Here is a 16,128-nt window from a genome sequence, read left to right on the forward strand (position 1 = left end):
GCATACACGCAGAAAGAATATTGTATACATAATAAATAAATAAATATTAAAAAAAAAAGAAATACCAAAAAGCATAAAAGAATGTATGGGTCCTGATACAGCAATGGTGTGGGACTTTAATACCCAACTCTCACATTTAAATAGGTCTTCCAGAATAAAAATAAGAAACCTCAGAGCAACAACATGCCATTAGCAAGTGGATACAGAATTTACACTTGACAGACAGGGAATGCTCTCAGAGACATACGGAACTGTCTCCTAAACTGATCACATCATAGGCCAGAAATCATTACTTAAATTCTTTAATTAATAAATTCTCTTTTGGCTTGTTTTTTGTTGTTTTGTTTTTCAAGACAGAGTTTCCACTGTGTATCCCAAGCTGTCCTGGACCTCTCTCTGGAGATCAAGCTGGCTTCAAACTCACAGAGATCCGCCTGTCTCTGCCTCCCAAGTGTTGGTATTAAAGGCATGCACCACCAATGCTAAGCAGAATAAATTCTTTGTATCAGACCACAATGGAATAAAAGTAGAAACAGGAAAAAAAATACAAAAACTACAAAAATACTTGGAAACTTAACAATATATTTTTGAATTAATAGTGGACTATTGGAGAAATTAGAAAAGAAAATTTAAAACTCCTAGAGTTAAATGAAAATGAGAATACAAAGTTCCAGAACCTTTGGGGCACAGTCAAGGCAGTCCTAAGAACAAAGCTTATTGATATAAATTCTTATATTAAAACAATGACAACAGCAACTATCTTAAATAAACAATCTACTGATACACCTTAAGGCTCTAGAAAAACAACACTAAGCCAATCCCAAACCCAGGAGATGGGGACACATTTAAAAGTTAGGGAGGAAATTAACAAAATGGAAACTAAATGAACAATACACAAAATCAACTAAAGAAAGAGTCGGTTCTTTGAAAAAGTAAGTATCACTGATAAATCCTTAGCCAATGTGACATAAAGAAAGAATGTGAAGACAAAATTACAATGAAAGGGTGTTATTTAATGGACTCAATAAAATCCACAACATTACTAAAGCATAATTTGGAAACTTATTTCCCAAAAAGCTGAAAAACCTAGAAGAAATGGTCAAATTCTATATGCATATGACCTAACAAAATTAAAACCAGAAGATTAAAAATAACTTAGAGACCTACTACAAGTACTGAAAATTTAACCCAGGCTTTTTCACGTTAGGCAAATGCCCCACCATACACTAACTTATGTACAGTGTATTTTCTTTTAAGAAAAATAGCTAATATCTCAACTAAGAATATCTAATAATTAAGATGTATGTGGTAGTGCATACCTTTAATTGCAGCACTTGGGAGGCAGAGGCAGGTGTATCTCTGTGGGTTTGAAGCCAGCCTGGTTTACACAGAGAGTTCTAGAACAGTCAGGGCTACATAGAGAGATCCTGTTTCAAAAAAATAAAAAAAACAGCCAGGCAGTACGGTGCATGCCTTTAAACCCAGCACTTGGGAGAAGAGGCAGGTGGGTATCAGTGAGTTCGAGACAAGCCTGGCCTACAGAGAGAGTTCCAGGACAGCCAGGGGCAGTTACACAGAGAAATTCTGTCTTGAAAATCACACAAACAAATTTAAAAAACCAAAAAGAATAGTCTAATAGTTAAATGTTAGTGAATTAATTCAATATTAGCAAAATATGATTCAAAACATGGAAAATCATGACCTACACATCTAATTTCACGGAATCTAAGATGTACCATTATTTTATACTTCCTAATAGATGAACACTGTTGACTAAATTATGAACTGCCATTGACTGAGACATACCCTAATTTTTAAATGTTTTAAATTTTATTTTAATGTTTTTAAATTAATATAATAGGGTATTTCTAAGAGTCCCACTGTACATCAAGGTCCTTTAATTTTGTAAAATATACCCATCCTACTGAGCATACCCATCCTACTGAGCATACCCATCCTACTGAGCATAGTAAGTGCAATACAAAGCAGAGGACTAAAAGGGACAGAATTCACATATTTTGCCACCAACAGTTTCTCCTAAAGAAGAAAGTGACTCTTTATTCAAAGACAGAGATAAATATAACATTGTCACAGTGCTGTTACCTCATCACTCTTAATGGATTCCAAGCCTGAAGTGGTTGCCACAACTAAAGAAGATTTTTCTCTTAATCTCTTCACTGTGTCAAACATCTGTGAAAATAGATGAAACATTAAGTGGCTGGACTGACCAGGAAGACGAATCACTAATCTGATTCAACCATTTCAGAGATAAGCCATCTTATCTCTGAGGTAAGCTATACAGATATGTATTTTAAAACAATTGAAAAAGTGACCCTGACTATGAAATACTGCTGGTTTGTGAGCCATCAGCTGAGTGAGTGCAGTCTGCTGTTTGTCTGGGATGGGAGGTGTAGCACAGATTTATTTGTAAATTTTGATAGGAACTCTAACTCCTGGGCTCAAGTGGTTTTTCTAACTTAACCTTCTAAATAACAGGGATTACATAGCATATCAACAAACTCAGTTTAAAGGAATATTTTTATTAATGTCCTCAATATGAAGATACACCACTTATTCTGACCTATGAAGTGAACACAATCTAGCCCCTGTGGCCCCTCCAACATTGCCGCCTCTCTTTATGTACAGTCCTTCTGGACTTACTCTGGACCTCTTATGACCTCTTGCACTGACCCCTTTTCTAAAATACTCCTTGGAGTCTTAGAACACTGGCTCTAGAATGATCCAGGTCTCAGCTCTAACTAACTTCACCTTCTGACAAAGACCTCTCATTATTCAAGGGAATCTTCTCTCATTCTACTGGATTATCCTGATGATTGTTTTCAAATTATCTGTACTTCAACCATGGTATATGCACCATGAAAGAAAGCTCTTCGTGCTGCTTGGGGTCTTGAATTCAGCACAGCATACTGTAATCACTCAATGCATGCAGCTGATGCAGCTGATAATGACATAATTGAGAATATCTTTCATTACTAAAAGTAACTCCAGAGAAACAGAAAAAAAAAACTTACTATAAGCATAAAAAACCACAGTTGTTCGCTTCCCGGTCAGGGAACAAAAAAAACAAAAAACAAAAAAACAAAAAAAAAACCACAGTTGTGATATAACTGACAGTAAATGGCTTTACAAATGGAAAGAGAACACAGGACATGAATTTTATCAGCAAATAGAAGATTTTATATAAGGTCACATGTAGCATGGTATCACACAATTATGTATAGTGAATAATTTTCAATAATGAAAATAATAATGTCACTTTTTAGACTTTATTTTTGAAATTGTATTACAATTAAATTGTTTCTCCTTTCATACCTCCAAACCTTCCTAAATACTCCTTCCTTGATCTTTTTCATACTGATGGCTCTTTTTTGCATTAATTGTTGTTACATGTGTATATGTATGTGTGTGTGTGTGTATTCCTAAATATAACCTGCACAGTCTCAGATTACTTATATGTATTTTTTATGTGCTCACTGTATCATACTGTAAATTTTATTTATTTATGGTTTTGAGGGTTGAATCAAGGACTCACACATGTTAAAAACACATTCACCACTGATCTCTACTTTCCGCCCTTACAATGTTGTCTTCATTATAATCTGATTATGTTCTTTCTACTGACAAAGGTAAAACAGTGTGCAAAGTTATACCAGTAGAGACCTCACACACCTTATATTTTTGTACTGAGTTTACTGACTGTATCAAGGCCACATCAAGCAACAAACTATTTAGGGGTGCATAAGTACATTCTGTGGTATTCAAGTAAGGATGAAGGGCTAAATAATGCATTTATCAAAATGTGGTCTTGTCATTAAGCAACACATAACTATATTAAACCAGTTTACTTTTGCAACATACCTGGAGTATCCATGCAATCATGTCCTTCTGGCCTTCTAATTGGGGGATTCCTTTGAGCTTCTCCAAAAGCATTTGTATATTCTGGGCATTCATGGCTGAACTTCCCAATCCTTTTTTAAAATACAAAAGTATATTTAGAGAATTAAAATTCATAATTTTGTACTAATTATAATTCTTAGTGCCTATCATTCTCACACGATAATTGAGGTTTGCCAGCCAGTCCCTTTGCTACCTTAGTTTTTATTTATTTCTTTTTTGTTTTGTTCTATCTTTTCAGACAGGGTCACTCTGTGTAGCCTTGGCTGTCCTGGAACTTCCTCTGGCCTCAAATTCAGTGATACACCTGCCTCTGTCTCCCAGGTGCTGGGATTAAAGGTACGTATCACCACTGCTCAGCATTTAATTTTTTAAAAGAATTTGTGATGACATGACTAAACAACAGAATGAGAAAGACTCCCTCTGCATCGCTCACTGGTACTGCTAGGGGCTACCCTTCATAGTCTGCTCCTGCCTTTCCTCTGTGCTCACTGTCTACACAAAGCCCATGATGAGAACAACTGCAGAGATACTCAAGGGAAAGATATTATATTCATATGCAAAGAAGGCTAACAGTATTTTCAATACACAGAAAGCAAGTTATAATAAAAAGTGAATTACGTATAAGACTTTGGACTCACCAAGATAGGATAGATAATTCTCTGAATTTTTCAAATGCAAATGAACTAGACATTGTTGATGTATTTATTGCCTGTATGTAATGTATATAGTTATTATACTTATTGTATATAGTTTTTCTTATATTAGTTATAGTCTTCTTTTTTATTTTAGACAAAAGGGGGAAATGTTGTGGCATTTCACTTGTATTTTACTTGTAAGTAAAACTTTCCTGTGGATCAGAAAAGTAAAACAGCCACACTGGCCAGCCTTATAGACCAGGCAGCAATATCACACACCTTTAATTTCAGTGGCTACACAAGCTTGCCATAGAAACCAGGCAGTAGTGGTGGATGCCTTTAATCCTAGAGAGGATTATAGACTGGGAAGAGATGGCTCTCAGACACAGTCTCATTCTGAGATTCTTGGAGGCAGGATCACTTTTTCGGACTGAGGTTGAGGTAGGAGACAAAGCTGGCTCCTTTGCTTTCTGGTCTTCAGTCTCCGAGCTTTTATTAATCATGCTTTAATTGGCACTCATGTATATAGAAAATGTGGTTACTTTGCTTATAAGTATTGGTTTTATAATCAATGCTTCAGAAATGCTCTTTGAACAAAACTATCTTAATGTAATAGCATTTTAATCTAAACCTATGCTAGTCTTCAAGATTAAAAAAGAAACATTTTCAGACTCACTTCACTCCTGACATACTACAACCACGCATACAGTAAAAACACCTGCAATAGAGAATCTTTATAGCTTTGATTTACAAACTGGCAATTAGCTAGACGTTTGTTGGGAAATGATGCTGTAGCATACTTGAAGCCTTATGGTAGAAGTCGAACATCACTTCTTCTTCGGGAGCTTTCTGAAGCTGCTGCTTCTCTTCCAGCAAGCCCAGTGCCAATATGTGGAATGCCTGGAGGAAGAAAACAGGGTCTCTGAAGGGCTCCTTCTTTAACTGGCAGTACTGATATAAATAACCCAAAGAGGAAGAGAACAATAAACAAAACCAGACAAAACTTATACAATGGTCAAGAGAAAGAGAAATCATGAATACTATGAAAAATGCCTCCGATTAAGGAGACATAGCTTAAAATATCACTTAAAAAGTGTTAAAAATCTCACCAGGGTGGTGGCGCATGCCTTTAATTCCAGTGCTTAAGAGGCAGAGGCAGGTGGATCTCTGTGAGTTTGAGGCCAGTTTGGCCTACAAAGTGAGTTCCAGGACAACAAGGACTGTTACACAGAGAAACCCTGTCTCGGAAAAAAAAAAAAAAAAAAAAAAAAAAAACAACTAAACAGGTCGAGGGTTGTGAAGTTTAGGATAAACCACACAGCTGCCAGAGTGTTTGGAAGCAGTCAGTTGTTATTGCACTGGTGATAGTGTGAAAATTAACAAGCTTTACATTTTTAAAAATCATGGTGATAACATCATTTAAAAATGTAAACGAACAGACTGTGTACTCAGAATTGGTATAGCAAATATACTCAATAATTTTATGTATGTAAAATTATTTATACAAGGATGCTCACTGTAAACTAGGGGTGGTGCACACCTGTAATCTCATGTACTTGGAAGGCTGAGGTGGAAGGATCACCTGAGTTCACAAAATCAAGACCAGCCTGAACAACATAAACAGAAGCCATCACAAGGAAAGAAGCAAACTGACCATAAACAATGCTCATCTTAATAGTCTTTGTTATGATAAAACTCCCAAGCCGGGCGGTGGTGGCGCAAGCCTTTAATCCCAGCACTCGGGAGGCAGAGGCAGGCGGATCTCTGTGAGTTCGAGACCAGCCTGGTCTACAGAGCTAGTTCCAGGACAGGCTCCAAAGCCACAGAGAAACCCTGTCTCGAAAAACCAAAAACAAAAAAAACTCCCAATCCAAACCCGATGTCTATTAATAAGAGAAAACTTAGATGCACAACAGTATACCTATATAATGAGATGTTCATGCAATCAGGAATGACAAATACCTTTATGTGCTTATGTTGGTATAGTTTCCAGAATATATGAAATATTAACAGTGTTTATCTCCTGAAGAGGACACTGGGAGATGGGGAAATTTAAATAAAGTTTAAATAAAGCTCTACAATACTGAATCTAGTACTGCAGATATTTATCACTGTTATAAGCACAGAGATACAAATGGAGCATTAGCCTACAGACCAATAATAACCAGCAGGGGATGGGGTAGAGAACACTGAGCAGGTATCAAATAAATATAGTTACCATCAAGTAGCAGGATTAAGAAATTTATTAATTAGCAGTTCCAAGAAGTCAGGTATGATGCCTCATAAGTATAATCTCAGCCCTCAGGATACTGAGGCAGGAGAATTGATACAAGATTAAAGCTAGCCTAGGCATAAGGAGTTGTAGTCCACCCTGTGCTACTTAGAGGTCTTGTCTAGCATATTCATGATCCTGGGATCATTCCCCAGCACCACCATAACCAAAGCAAACAAAATAAACAAATAGATGCCTATAAAAAGTATGATGCACCAGGCATTGGTGATGTGCTCCTTTAATCCCAGCACTCAGGAGGTAGAGGTAGGAGAATCTGAGTTTGAGGCTAGCCTGGTCAACAGTGTGTTCCAGGACAGCCACTGTGACACAGGAAAACTCTGTCTAGGAAAAAACAAAATAAAAACTTGAAAAAAAAAAAAAGAAGAAAACTCATGATGCAATGGGATATGGATTTATTACTAACATGATGAGATGTCTTTTTTTCCCCGTAATTCAGAAGAAGGAGCTTTACTTGAATAGAGTTGGAGATAGTACCTAAGATAACATACGAAAAAATTATGTTCCAAAAGAACTCATCAACCAAATGGATTTTACTTCCCAGCAGCTTTGCAGGGGAGGGCACAGCAAAGGGCAGGGAGTGGAAGGTTAATTGCCCCTAGCACAACACAGCTGTTGTACAGAAAGTAATCATAGAGCATTAGAGGGCATCTGAGAGAGACAGAGAGAGAAAGACAGAAAAAGAGAGAGAGAAAGAGAGAGAGATCTTTGAAAATATGTTAGGGATAATAAAAACATGAGAATGTATCAACAAAGAAACTTAGGCCACAGTTCAACCACTTTAACAATTCCTAAATAGCATGTGTTTCTGATAGGGTCTGATTCACATTAACCCAGGAATTTTTTTTCAGATAAACATACCATTTGGAGCATCCCTTCTGTCCACAAATTAGAATCTGTGTCTACTGCCCGCTCAAATATGGTCCTGAGAATGTACATCATGACATCACAGTTGAGAAGGTTGATCACTTTGCTGAAAGCAGGGCAGAACTCAGGAGGAGGTGGCGGTGGCAATGCTATTAGGGAAGCAGAATAAATGGGGAAGAGAGACAAACAGGTATTTTTATTTGAGCTACCCTAACATACATAATTGCAAATATAAAAATTAATAGCTTAAATGCAAAATAACATGATTTATTTCTACTTTAAAGCACTGAAAACATCAATATCAAAGGAAATGTAAACTGCTCTACCAGTCTCTGAAAATAAATTTGACTTGCTTACAACACTTTCATTTATGTTGGCCACATCTTAATATGTAAACACAAAGAAGCTCTTTAGTTGTTCCCCTCAAATCAACAAAATAAAACACCCACAGAAAACAGCCAAATGTATCCGTTCAGAATCTTGATTTTACCTTCATCTTTATTTTCTTGTTTTCTCCTTTTCTTCTGCATATGTTCAGCCTATTAAAGCAAAGGTAACAACTATCATTACATACACTGTTTAGCAAGTACAAAACGAAAGGAATACTGCTTGAAAACAAATAGATTGATCTATCCACTAAAGTACTTTATACTAATTTAAAATGTATTCAAAATATTATCTTGACTAGAAACCAAAAAATTGTCCTAGGGAAGGACACTGTAAGATGAGTAAGGTATGATTCTCATTAAGAACCTAGCCAGTGTCCCAAGCTGTGAGATGGCTCAGCCAGTAAAGGGTCCCTGCAACTTAGTAAGACTTGGGTCAAGACCCAAGTGATGGAAGGAGTAACAGACTTCTGGATGTATACCCATACCCCAGTAAATAATAAATAAATGTAATAAAAACTTAAAAAGATAAAAAGAAAGAACTTAGCCCTGTTCTTTTGGTCAGAAAAGCTTCCTAGTTTCTGTTCTGTACAAGAACCCACATGACGGTATGTAACTTTTATCTTTACTCATATTCATATGTAATTATTTTATTAAATGAAAGCTTCTGTATTAGACTCCACTGCTGTGAGAGAGTACCAGACAGCATGACTTAAAGGGCACAGCATCTCGCCCAGATCATGCCTGGTTTCAGGTGATCACGGAGAGGAAGCCATGATAGAGTAGCCTTTCTCACAATGCCAGCAAACAAGCAAGACAATGCTGAGAGCATCCAACTTTCTCCTTCTCCCACTTTGTTAAAAGTTACTCAATTTAAGAAAAGTCAACAAAACGAGCCATCACCTAAACCAATCTATCCTTCTAAGAACAGCAGAAATTATGTGCCAATCCTCTGTAGAATAGTCACTGCTGAGGGAGGGAAGGAGGGAGGGAGGGAGGGAGGGAGGGAGGGAGGGAGGGAGGACTATTCTAAAGAAAAGTGACACATGTAACTCAAATGAAAGGTGTGCTGTTGAGCTATTCTCTCCTGTAACAACTATAAATTATAGGACATTTTTGGTATAGCCAAGAAAACCTAAATATTGTTGACACACTAGATTGCTGATTTTCTTGGATGAGTTACCACCCTCTCTACTAACAGGAACCACCATGAAACTCCTTTTCTAGATTCAGAAAAACATACAGGCCTTCAGGCTTATTTCTTACCTTGCTGTGCTGTGTTTTAGAGTAATGGTAAAAGTACGTATTGAAGTCTTTCAGTGATTCATCTTTCAATTCATAGACTCCATGGCCTGATACACCCGGTTTCCTAAAGCAACAGAAAACACAGAAATGAACAGTAGGTTTTGATTTTGTTTTGTTTTCACAATATTGAAAACAAAGTAAGAATCTAAAATCTGATCTAAAATTCAAGATTCCTAAAAAATTATATCTCAGAATTAATCAATCTAGTTGCTATGGTAACACAAAAAACATACACTGAGTGCAAAGTCCTGACAACAGTGACATTTTACTCTCAATAGTTATAAAATTCAAACAAATCTGGGAAAGTTTATTTTCTGCTACCCGAGCCTGATAGTGTGCCCTATTTAGATTTCCATCCTTCTTTTAAAGCCTCTGGGTATAAAGGCGCCTATTAAACTACAGTACACAACATAATTTAGGATCAAATCTCAAATGGTAGAGAAACAAATCATTAATAGCAAATAGTTTTAACAATAGTGTGGTAGAAAAAGCACCACGCCTAAAAGAGCACACCACACTTAACATCTTTGAGTTTCTATCCAATTCTTAAGTTAAAGATATTATTAACCACTGCTAAAGGAGAAAAAAGTTGTCACACCAACTCCAGTGTCGTCTGTGTGACATGACATATGTCATTATGCCGGACGGGAGCTACGTGTCTTATGGGACTAGGCTTCCTGGAGGTCAATGGCAGACAGCCCGATATTAGGCACTGCTCAGGCATAGACGGGTTTCTCGAGTAGCTGGCTATGTGGGATATGGACTTTGCACAATCTCTTTTATAATAATGTTATTCTATATATCTACAAGACAGGATTATCTCTTTAGGAACAGCTCCGAGATAGGGAAGCAAAGTATGGGAATGTATAAGACTACATACATGGGGTGTATGATGAGCAAGGGAATAGATGGGCTAATGTTGATGGACAAAGACTGTTATATTGTACTTTGAACTTTATGGATAGGCTTGCTAGATCCCAACCCCCATAGTGTCTGCTGCATAAGAAGGTACTAAAAAGTATAGTTCAACAGGTGCAGAGAACTGATTTGGTCACTAGATGAAATAAAGAGTTAGGAAGAAGAAGGGCCATGATAGAGATAATGAGACAGAACCTTTCTATTCATAAGATGAAACCACTTGTTTGAGGTTTACATTCCCAAGGATAAGATTTCCTCTTTTAAGGATGCTTTATGTCTAACAACTGTTCCTGATAATGTACTTTTCTTAAATATCGCTGATGTGACTAAAAGAAGCTTTCATACTGTGCCAACCAATGATACATGACTTTCTGATTTGTTCTTTGTTTGAATACTATATAATGAAAACATGAATTCAGTAAAATCACAGCAGATTCCAACCACTCTCTTGTGTGTTGTGTCTGTCTGTCATTTGCCGAACTTGTGCCTTTCTATTACCAAGACCCTGCTTCTCCCATGGTCTGAGTGGCTCCCCTCAGACCGGTCCGTGGCAAAAAGTCACAAGTTATTTTATGTTAGTTAGAACTAGTATAATCATTCTAAACATAATACCATCACAACTCAAAATATATTATTAGTATAAATTTTCCAAATGTGAAGAATTAATCCAACTAACATTTTCACTGTAGACATGACAAAGCGTGTAAGGATTATAAAGTACAGTTAGCATATACAATAAAAATTTATAAAGCAATGAAGTCATAGCTTCAAATGATTGGTAAACTAGTCTTACTAGTTTACTGTCTAAATCACCTACTATCACTAAAAAAATTTCTCACTTACCAAACCAAGAACCTCGTTTTATTAATAGAGACTTTTAATTATTTCATCATTAAATACAGTTAGTTAGTGCCTGGGGCACCCCTCATTCTCTTTCCTCGACTCCACATTGCGTTCTTATTCCTATGAGCTCTATAGAAAAGTTCAGATGTTCTACAAAGTATCAGGTATAAAAATAAAACCAGTTTATCTCTCAGATATTAAACACTTACTTAAATGTGGCCACTTTGTTTATGACATTCTCTAAGCCAGTTTCGTTATTTTCCTGTTGAAACAACATTTTTGACATTGTTACCTTCAGGTAATGAATTTTTGTTTCTTATTGGGAACACAAACACATTTTAAACTTCATCTCTAAAGTACTGAAGTACTGTGAAGTACTCTATACATGATAAATTAAAAGATTAACTGCACACTATTTATTAAAACTACATATGGAGCCAATATGTTGTAGGGAATTGATTTATTAAGATATAGAATCTTATGTATAAGTATCACAAGAAGTTAGCTCTCTGAGTTTACCTTCATATGTATATGTATACACACACACACACACAATCTTTAGCTCCCATCCTCCTTCCTTTTCTTCATTTTTGCTTTTTGTTTTGTTTTGTTTTTTAATTTAACCCAGGGCCTATGGCAAGCACTCTACAATTCAGCTATATACACAGTGTTTAAAAAGAAGCCAAATGTGGTAATATACTATATATTCATAAACAACATTAGGTGCATGTCCATGCTTTACTAATCCTTGAAAGCAAAGTAAACAGAATAAATAGCCTCCAACCAGAAACACATGGCAAGAGCACTTCCCTGGAACTAAAGTTTATATGACTAAAAACTGAAAAGTAATTGCTTTACAACTCTAAGATAAAAATATGGGTCATTTTGTTTAGCAAATTTTCCTGAAATTTGAAGTCAACTTGCAATTAAAAAAAGAAATAAGGAAGGAAGAAAAAGAAAAACAGAAAACAAACAAACCAATTAAACAAACAACAACAAAAACCCAAACTCCCCCAATCTTGAGGGACTGAACAGTAAACTCAGTGGTTAGAGAGAAGGCTCAGTGGTTAAGGGCAGTGGCTGCCCTTACAGGAGTCCCGGGTTCAGGACCTAGTTCTCATACATTGGCTCACAACTGCCTATGCTACAGTTCCAAGGGATCCAACACCCTCTAAGAACACCAAATTTGAATGTGGAACACTTAGAAACATATAGGCAAAACACCCATACACATATAATTAAAATTTTTAAATAAAAATTGTTTTAAAGGGAAGGAAGCAGACTTACATTCTCAGGTAGGTTTTAAAGGGAAGGAAGCAGACTTACATTCTCAGGTAGGTTTCGGGCAATGGCACTGTGTGGCATAGGCTCGATGCAGAGCAAGTGAGTGATCTCTCTCATTATGACTTCCTCCTTGGTAATGTTTCCCACTCCAGGTACATAACGCTCCCCTAATACCATGAAAAACAAAAAACAGAAAGCTTCATTGGTTTCTATTTAAGCTTTGTTCTAACAAATGCACTTATACCAAGAACACTGCATTAGATTAGGTCTATAACAGACAAATCAAAATTACTTCAATATTTCTCCCAAATCAGACAAAGAACTATCTATTGAGAGAGACAGCATTGAGACTCCAGCCCTGATTTAAACTGTAGTACCGGCCCTGGGAAGCTGAGATAGGAGGATGAGCAACTGAAAGGCTATCTTGGATCACAGAGTAAGACCAGGTTTCAAAAATCAAATCAATAGGTTGGAAAGGTGGTTGAATAGGTGGTTGCAGAGGAGCCAAGTTCTATTCCTAGAAGCTATATTAGAACACTCACAACTACCTGCTAATCCAGCTCCATGGGATCCAATACTGCTGGACTCAGAGGGCACCTATACTCACATACCACATACTCATATATACACATACCACACCTACACTAAAAATAATAAATAAAAAAAAATAATAAATCATTAAGGTCAGGAATGTCGAGACACACCTTTAACACCCGCAAGCACGAGACAGAGGCAGGCAAATCTGTATGAGCTGGAGGCAAGCCTGGCCTACATAATGAGTTCCAGGTCAGTCAGAGTTGAATAGTGAGACCCTGTCTCAAAAAGAAAAAAGAAGAAAAAATAAAATAAAAACAAACTGGGAAAAAAAACAAAAAAACACAAAAACAAAACAAAACAAAAAAAAACAGGGGCAGAAAAACTGGCCCAGAAGTTAAGAGCTTTTCTTGTATAGTAATGGAGAGTTTGGATCCTACTATCTGTGTAACAAGGTAGGTGGCTCAAAAGCACCAGCTCTAAAGAACTGATGCCCTCTTTTGTCTTCCACATATATTCATAAATACACACACAGACACACGTGCCCATACACTCACTCAGAAATACAGACAAGCAGCATTCTCTCTCTCTCTCTGTCTCTCTCTCACACATACACACACATACACACACACACACACACACAGGCAGAGAAAGAAAGACACAGACAGAAAAATAAATAAATACATAAAAGAACAAAATAAAAACTGAAAAAATTAATGGCTTACATGATAAAAATTGTATTTATCAAGTCCAGTACTTACACATGCTAGGCACATACTCTACCACTGAGCTACATTCCCAGGCCCAGGTTACAAATACATAAAGAAAACACCCTATCAATTAGAGATTAAAAACTGCTATATTAACTACAGAAATGTCACTGGTGTCAATAATATCTAATGCCCACTGCTTTAAGACTTAAAACATTTGAACATATGTTTTTTTTACTATATTTAATGTACATTTGTATAAAAAATTATATATATGTTGAGGTATGTGAATGGGGGGCCAGAAATCAGTATCGGGGTCTTCACTGGGGGCCTTGCTCTTTGCCTTATTCCTAAGATAGGGTGGCTCACTGCATCTGGAGCTCATTGATATAGTCCAACCTGCTGGCAAACCTGCTCATTAGGGATCCTGCTATCCTAATCTCCTCGGTTCTGGGATTACAGGTGTGTGCTGCCTCCCTCTCTAGCTTTTTTTTTCTCTTTTTGGTTTTTCGAGGCAGGGTTTCTCTGTGGCTTTGGAGCCTGTCCTGGAACTAGCTCTGTAGACCAGGCTGGTCTCGAACTCACAGAGATCCGCCTGCCTCTGCCTCCCGAGTGCTGGGATTAAAGGCGTGCGCCACCAACCACCCGGCCCCTCTCTAGCTTTTATAGGCATATTGGAAAGTGAATTCATGTCCTCGTGCCTGCACAGTAGACACTTCACCAATTTGAGTCACTTCTCTGGTCCTACTGAAACTTTCATTGACATACATTCATTAAACAGAGCAATGGGTTTCGTAAGGACAGTTTCTTTCACTGTATCAGGGACTTTGACTGTATCCATCTCCCATACTATCCCATGTCCCTTCCATTAGTCTCCTTTCTTCACCCTCCTCCACTCTGCCTTCATGACCTGCTTTCACCACTAGTTCTCAACACTGTAACATCTATACAAATATCTATGACATCCATAAGAAATCCTATTAGATATTCTTTAAATTGTATTTCATAGAGAATTTGTTAAATGATTTGTTTATAATAACTCATTTTCACATTTGTAAATTTTATAATTTTCAAATATATATATATATATATATATATATATATATATATATATATTTACCAAAGGGGTCTCCCCCAGGATCACAGTCTCAGAAGCAACCTTAGAGTAGGTTCCTTTCACACTGTATGGATTAGGAATCTGAAACTCAAAGATTATATAGCGAGTTCTTAATAACTGAAAGCAAGGCCAAGACTTCATTATCTAACTCCTAGCCCAAACATTTCTACTTATTTATATCATCCCGTTATAAGCCAGAAATGGGGCTCGAAAGGCGGTTCATTAGCTAAGAGCACTGGCTGCTCTTGCATAGGAGCCAAGTTTTGTTCCCAGCACCCACACAGGAAGCTCACACCATCCTTCTCACTCTACTATTTACACAAAGTAACTTGCAATGATAGCATGATTAAAACATTTAACTTGGACCCAGGATATATTTAAATTTCATGTACATATGTAAATGTTAGCACTAAATAAGTAGATTAATAACCTAGGCCCATAGGGGCTCACAGAGACTGAACCGACAACCAGGGAGCCTGCACGGGACTGACCTAAGCCGTCTGCACATATGCTACGGTTGTATAGCTTGTCATCTGTGTGACTCTAGCAATGGCAGCATTGTCTTTGACTCTTTTTCTGGCTTTGGGACCCTATTCCTCATATTAGGTCGCCTTGTCCAGCCTTAATACAAGAGGAGGTCCTTAGTCTTACTGCAGCTTAATATGCTATATTTTATTGATAACCATGGAGGCCTGCCCTTTTCTGAATAGAAAAGGAGGAGGAGAGGATGGGGAGGCAGGGTGACTTGGAGAAGGGAAGGAAAACTGCAGTCAGAATGTAAAGTAAGTAAATTAAAAAAAAAAAAAACTACATTTCTAGTCAGGATACTTGTACCTAGACCTTCAAAGCCCAACAATAAAAGTCAAGTATAAAAATTAAGAGGTTACCGGGGATGTAGTTTAGTTTAGTGGTAGAGCACTTGCCTAACATGTGGAAGGCCCTAGGTTTGATCTTCAATACTGAGAAAAAAAATATGCAAGGTTCATGTTTTAGAGAACTTTCTAAATCTATCTATCCATCACACTGGTCACATTAATCTCTGATATTTTATGTAGATGTACAACAGAAGACAACTGCCCATTATATTTTATTTAACATTCTCTAAAAGGTAAATCATGTTCCATTTCAAAACATTTTAATCTTACCCACAATATAGATGAGGACCTGAAGCATTTCTTCTATTAATGTATTATACTGTTTAATCAAATCCTATAGAATTAAAAAAAATAGTTACATAAGAACCACAAAACTTCAAGTCTGCATTTCTTTCTTTCTTTCTTTCTTTCTTTCTTTCTTTCTTTCTTTCTTTCTTTCTTTCTTT

The 16,128-nt window shown here is 36.8% G+C and overlaps 1 protein-coding gene across 1 annotated transcript in view; it reads right to left on the bottom strand.

The window, feature by feature from the left end:
* Ubr1 (ubiquitin protein ligase E3 component n-recognin 1) overlaps positions 1-16,128 on the bottom strand; it is a 133,572-nt gene that overhangs the window by 48,008 nt on the left and 69,436 nt on the right. Inside the window, exons 19-27 of the mRNA XM_005364485.1 lie at positions 15,953-16,016; positions 12,489-12,613; positions 11,372-11,424; positions 9,363-9,465; positions 8,201-8,249; positions 7,705-7,859; positions 5,354-5,453; positions 3,880-3,989; positions 2,104-2,190 (exon numbers count right to left, since the gene is read on the bottom strand). Of these exons, the coding sequence (XP_005364542.1) occupies positions 2,104-2,190; positions 3,880-3,989; positions 5,354-5,453; positions 7,705-7,859; positions 8,201-8,249; positions 9,363-9,465; positions 11,372-11,424; positions 12,489-12,613; positions 15,953-16,016 (846 nt within the window). The remainder of the gene's footprint in view (positions 1-2,103; positions 2,191-3,879; positions 3,990-5,353; positions 5,454-7,704; positions 7,860-8,200; positions 8,250-9,362; positions 9,466-11,371; positions 11,425-12,488; positions 12,614-15,952; positions 16,017-16,128) is intronic.

This window comes from Microtus ochrogaster (genome assembly GCF_000317375.1).
Source record: "Microtus ochrogaster isolate Prairie Vole_2 chromosome 14 unlocalized genomic scaffold, MicOch1.0 chr14_random_1, whole genome shotgun sequence".
NCBI lineage: Eukaryota > Metazoa > Chordata > Mammalia > Rodentia > Cricetidae > Microtus > Microtus ochrogaster.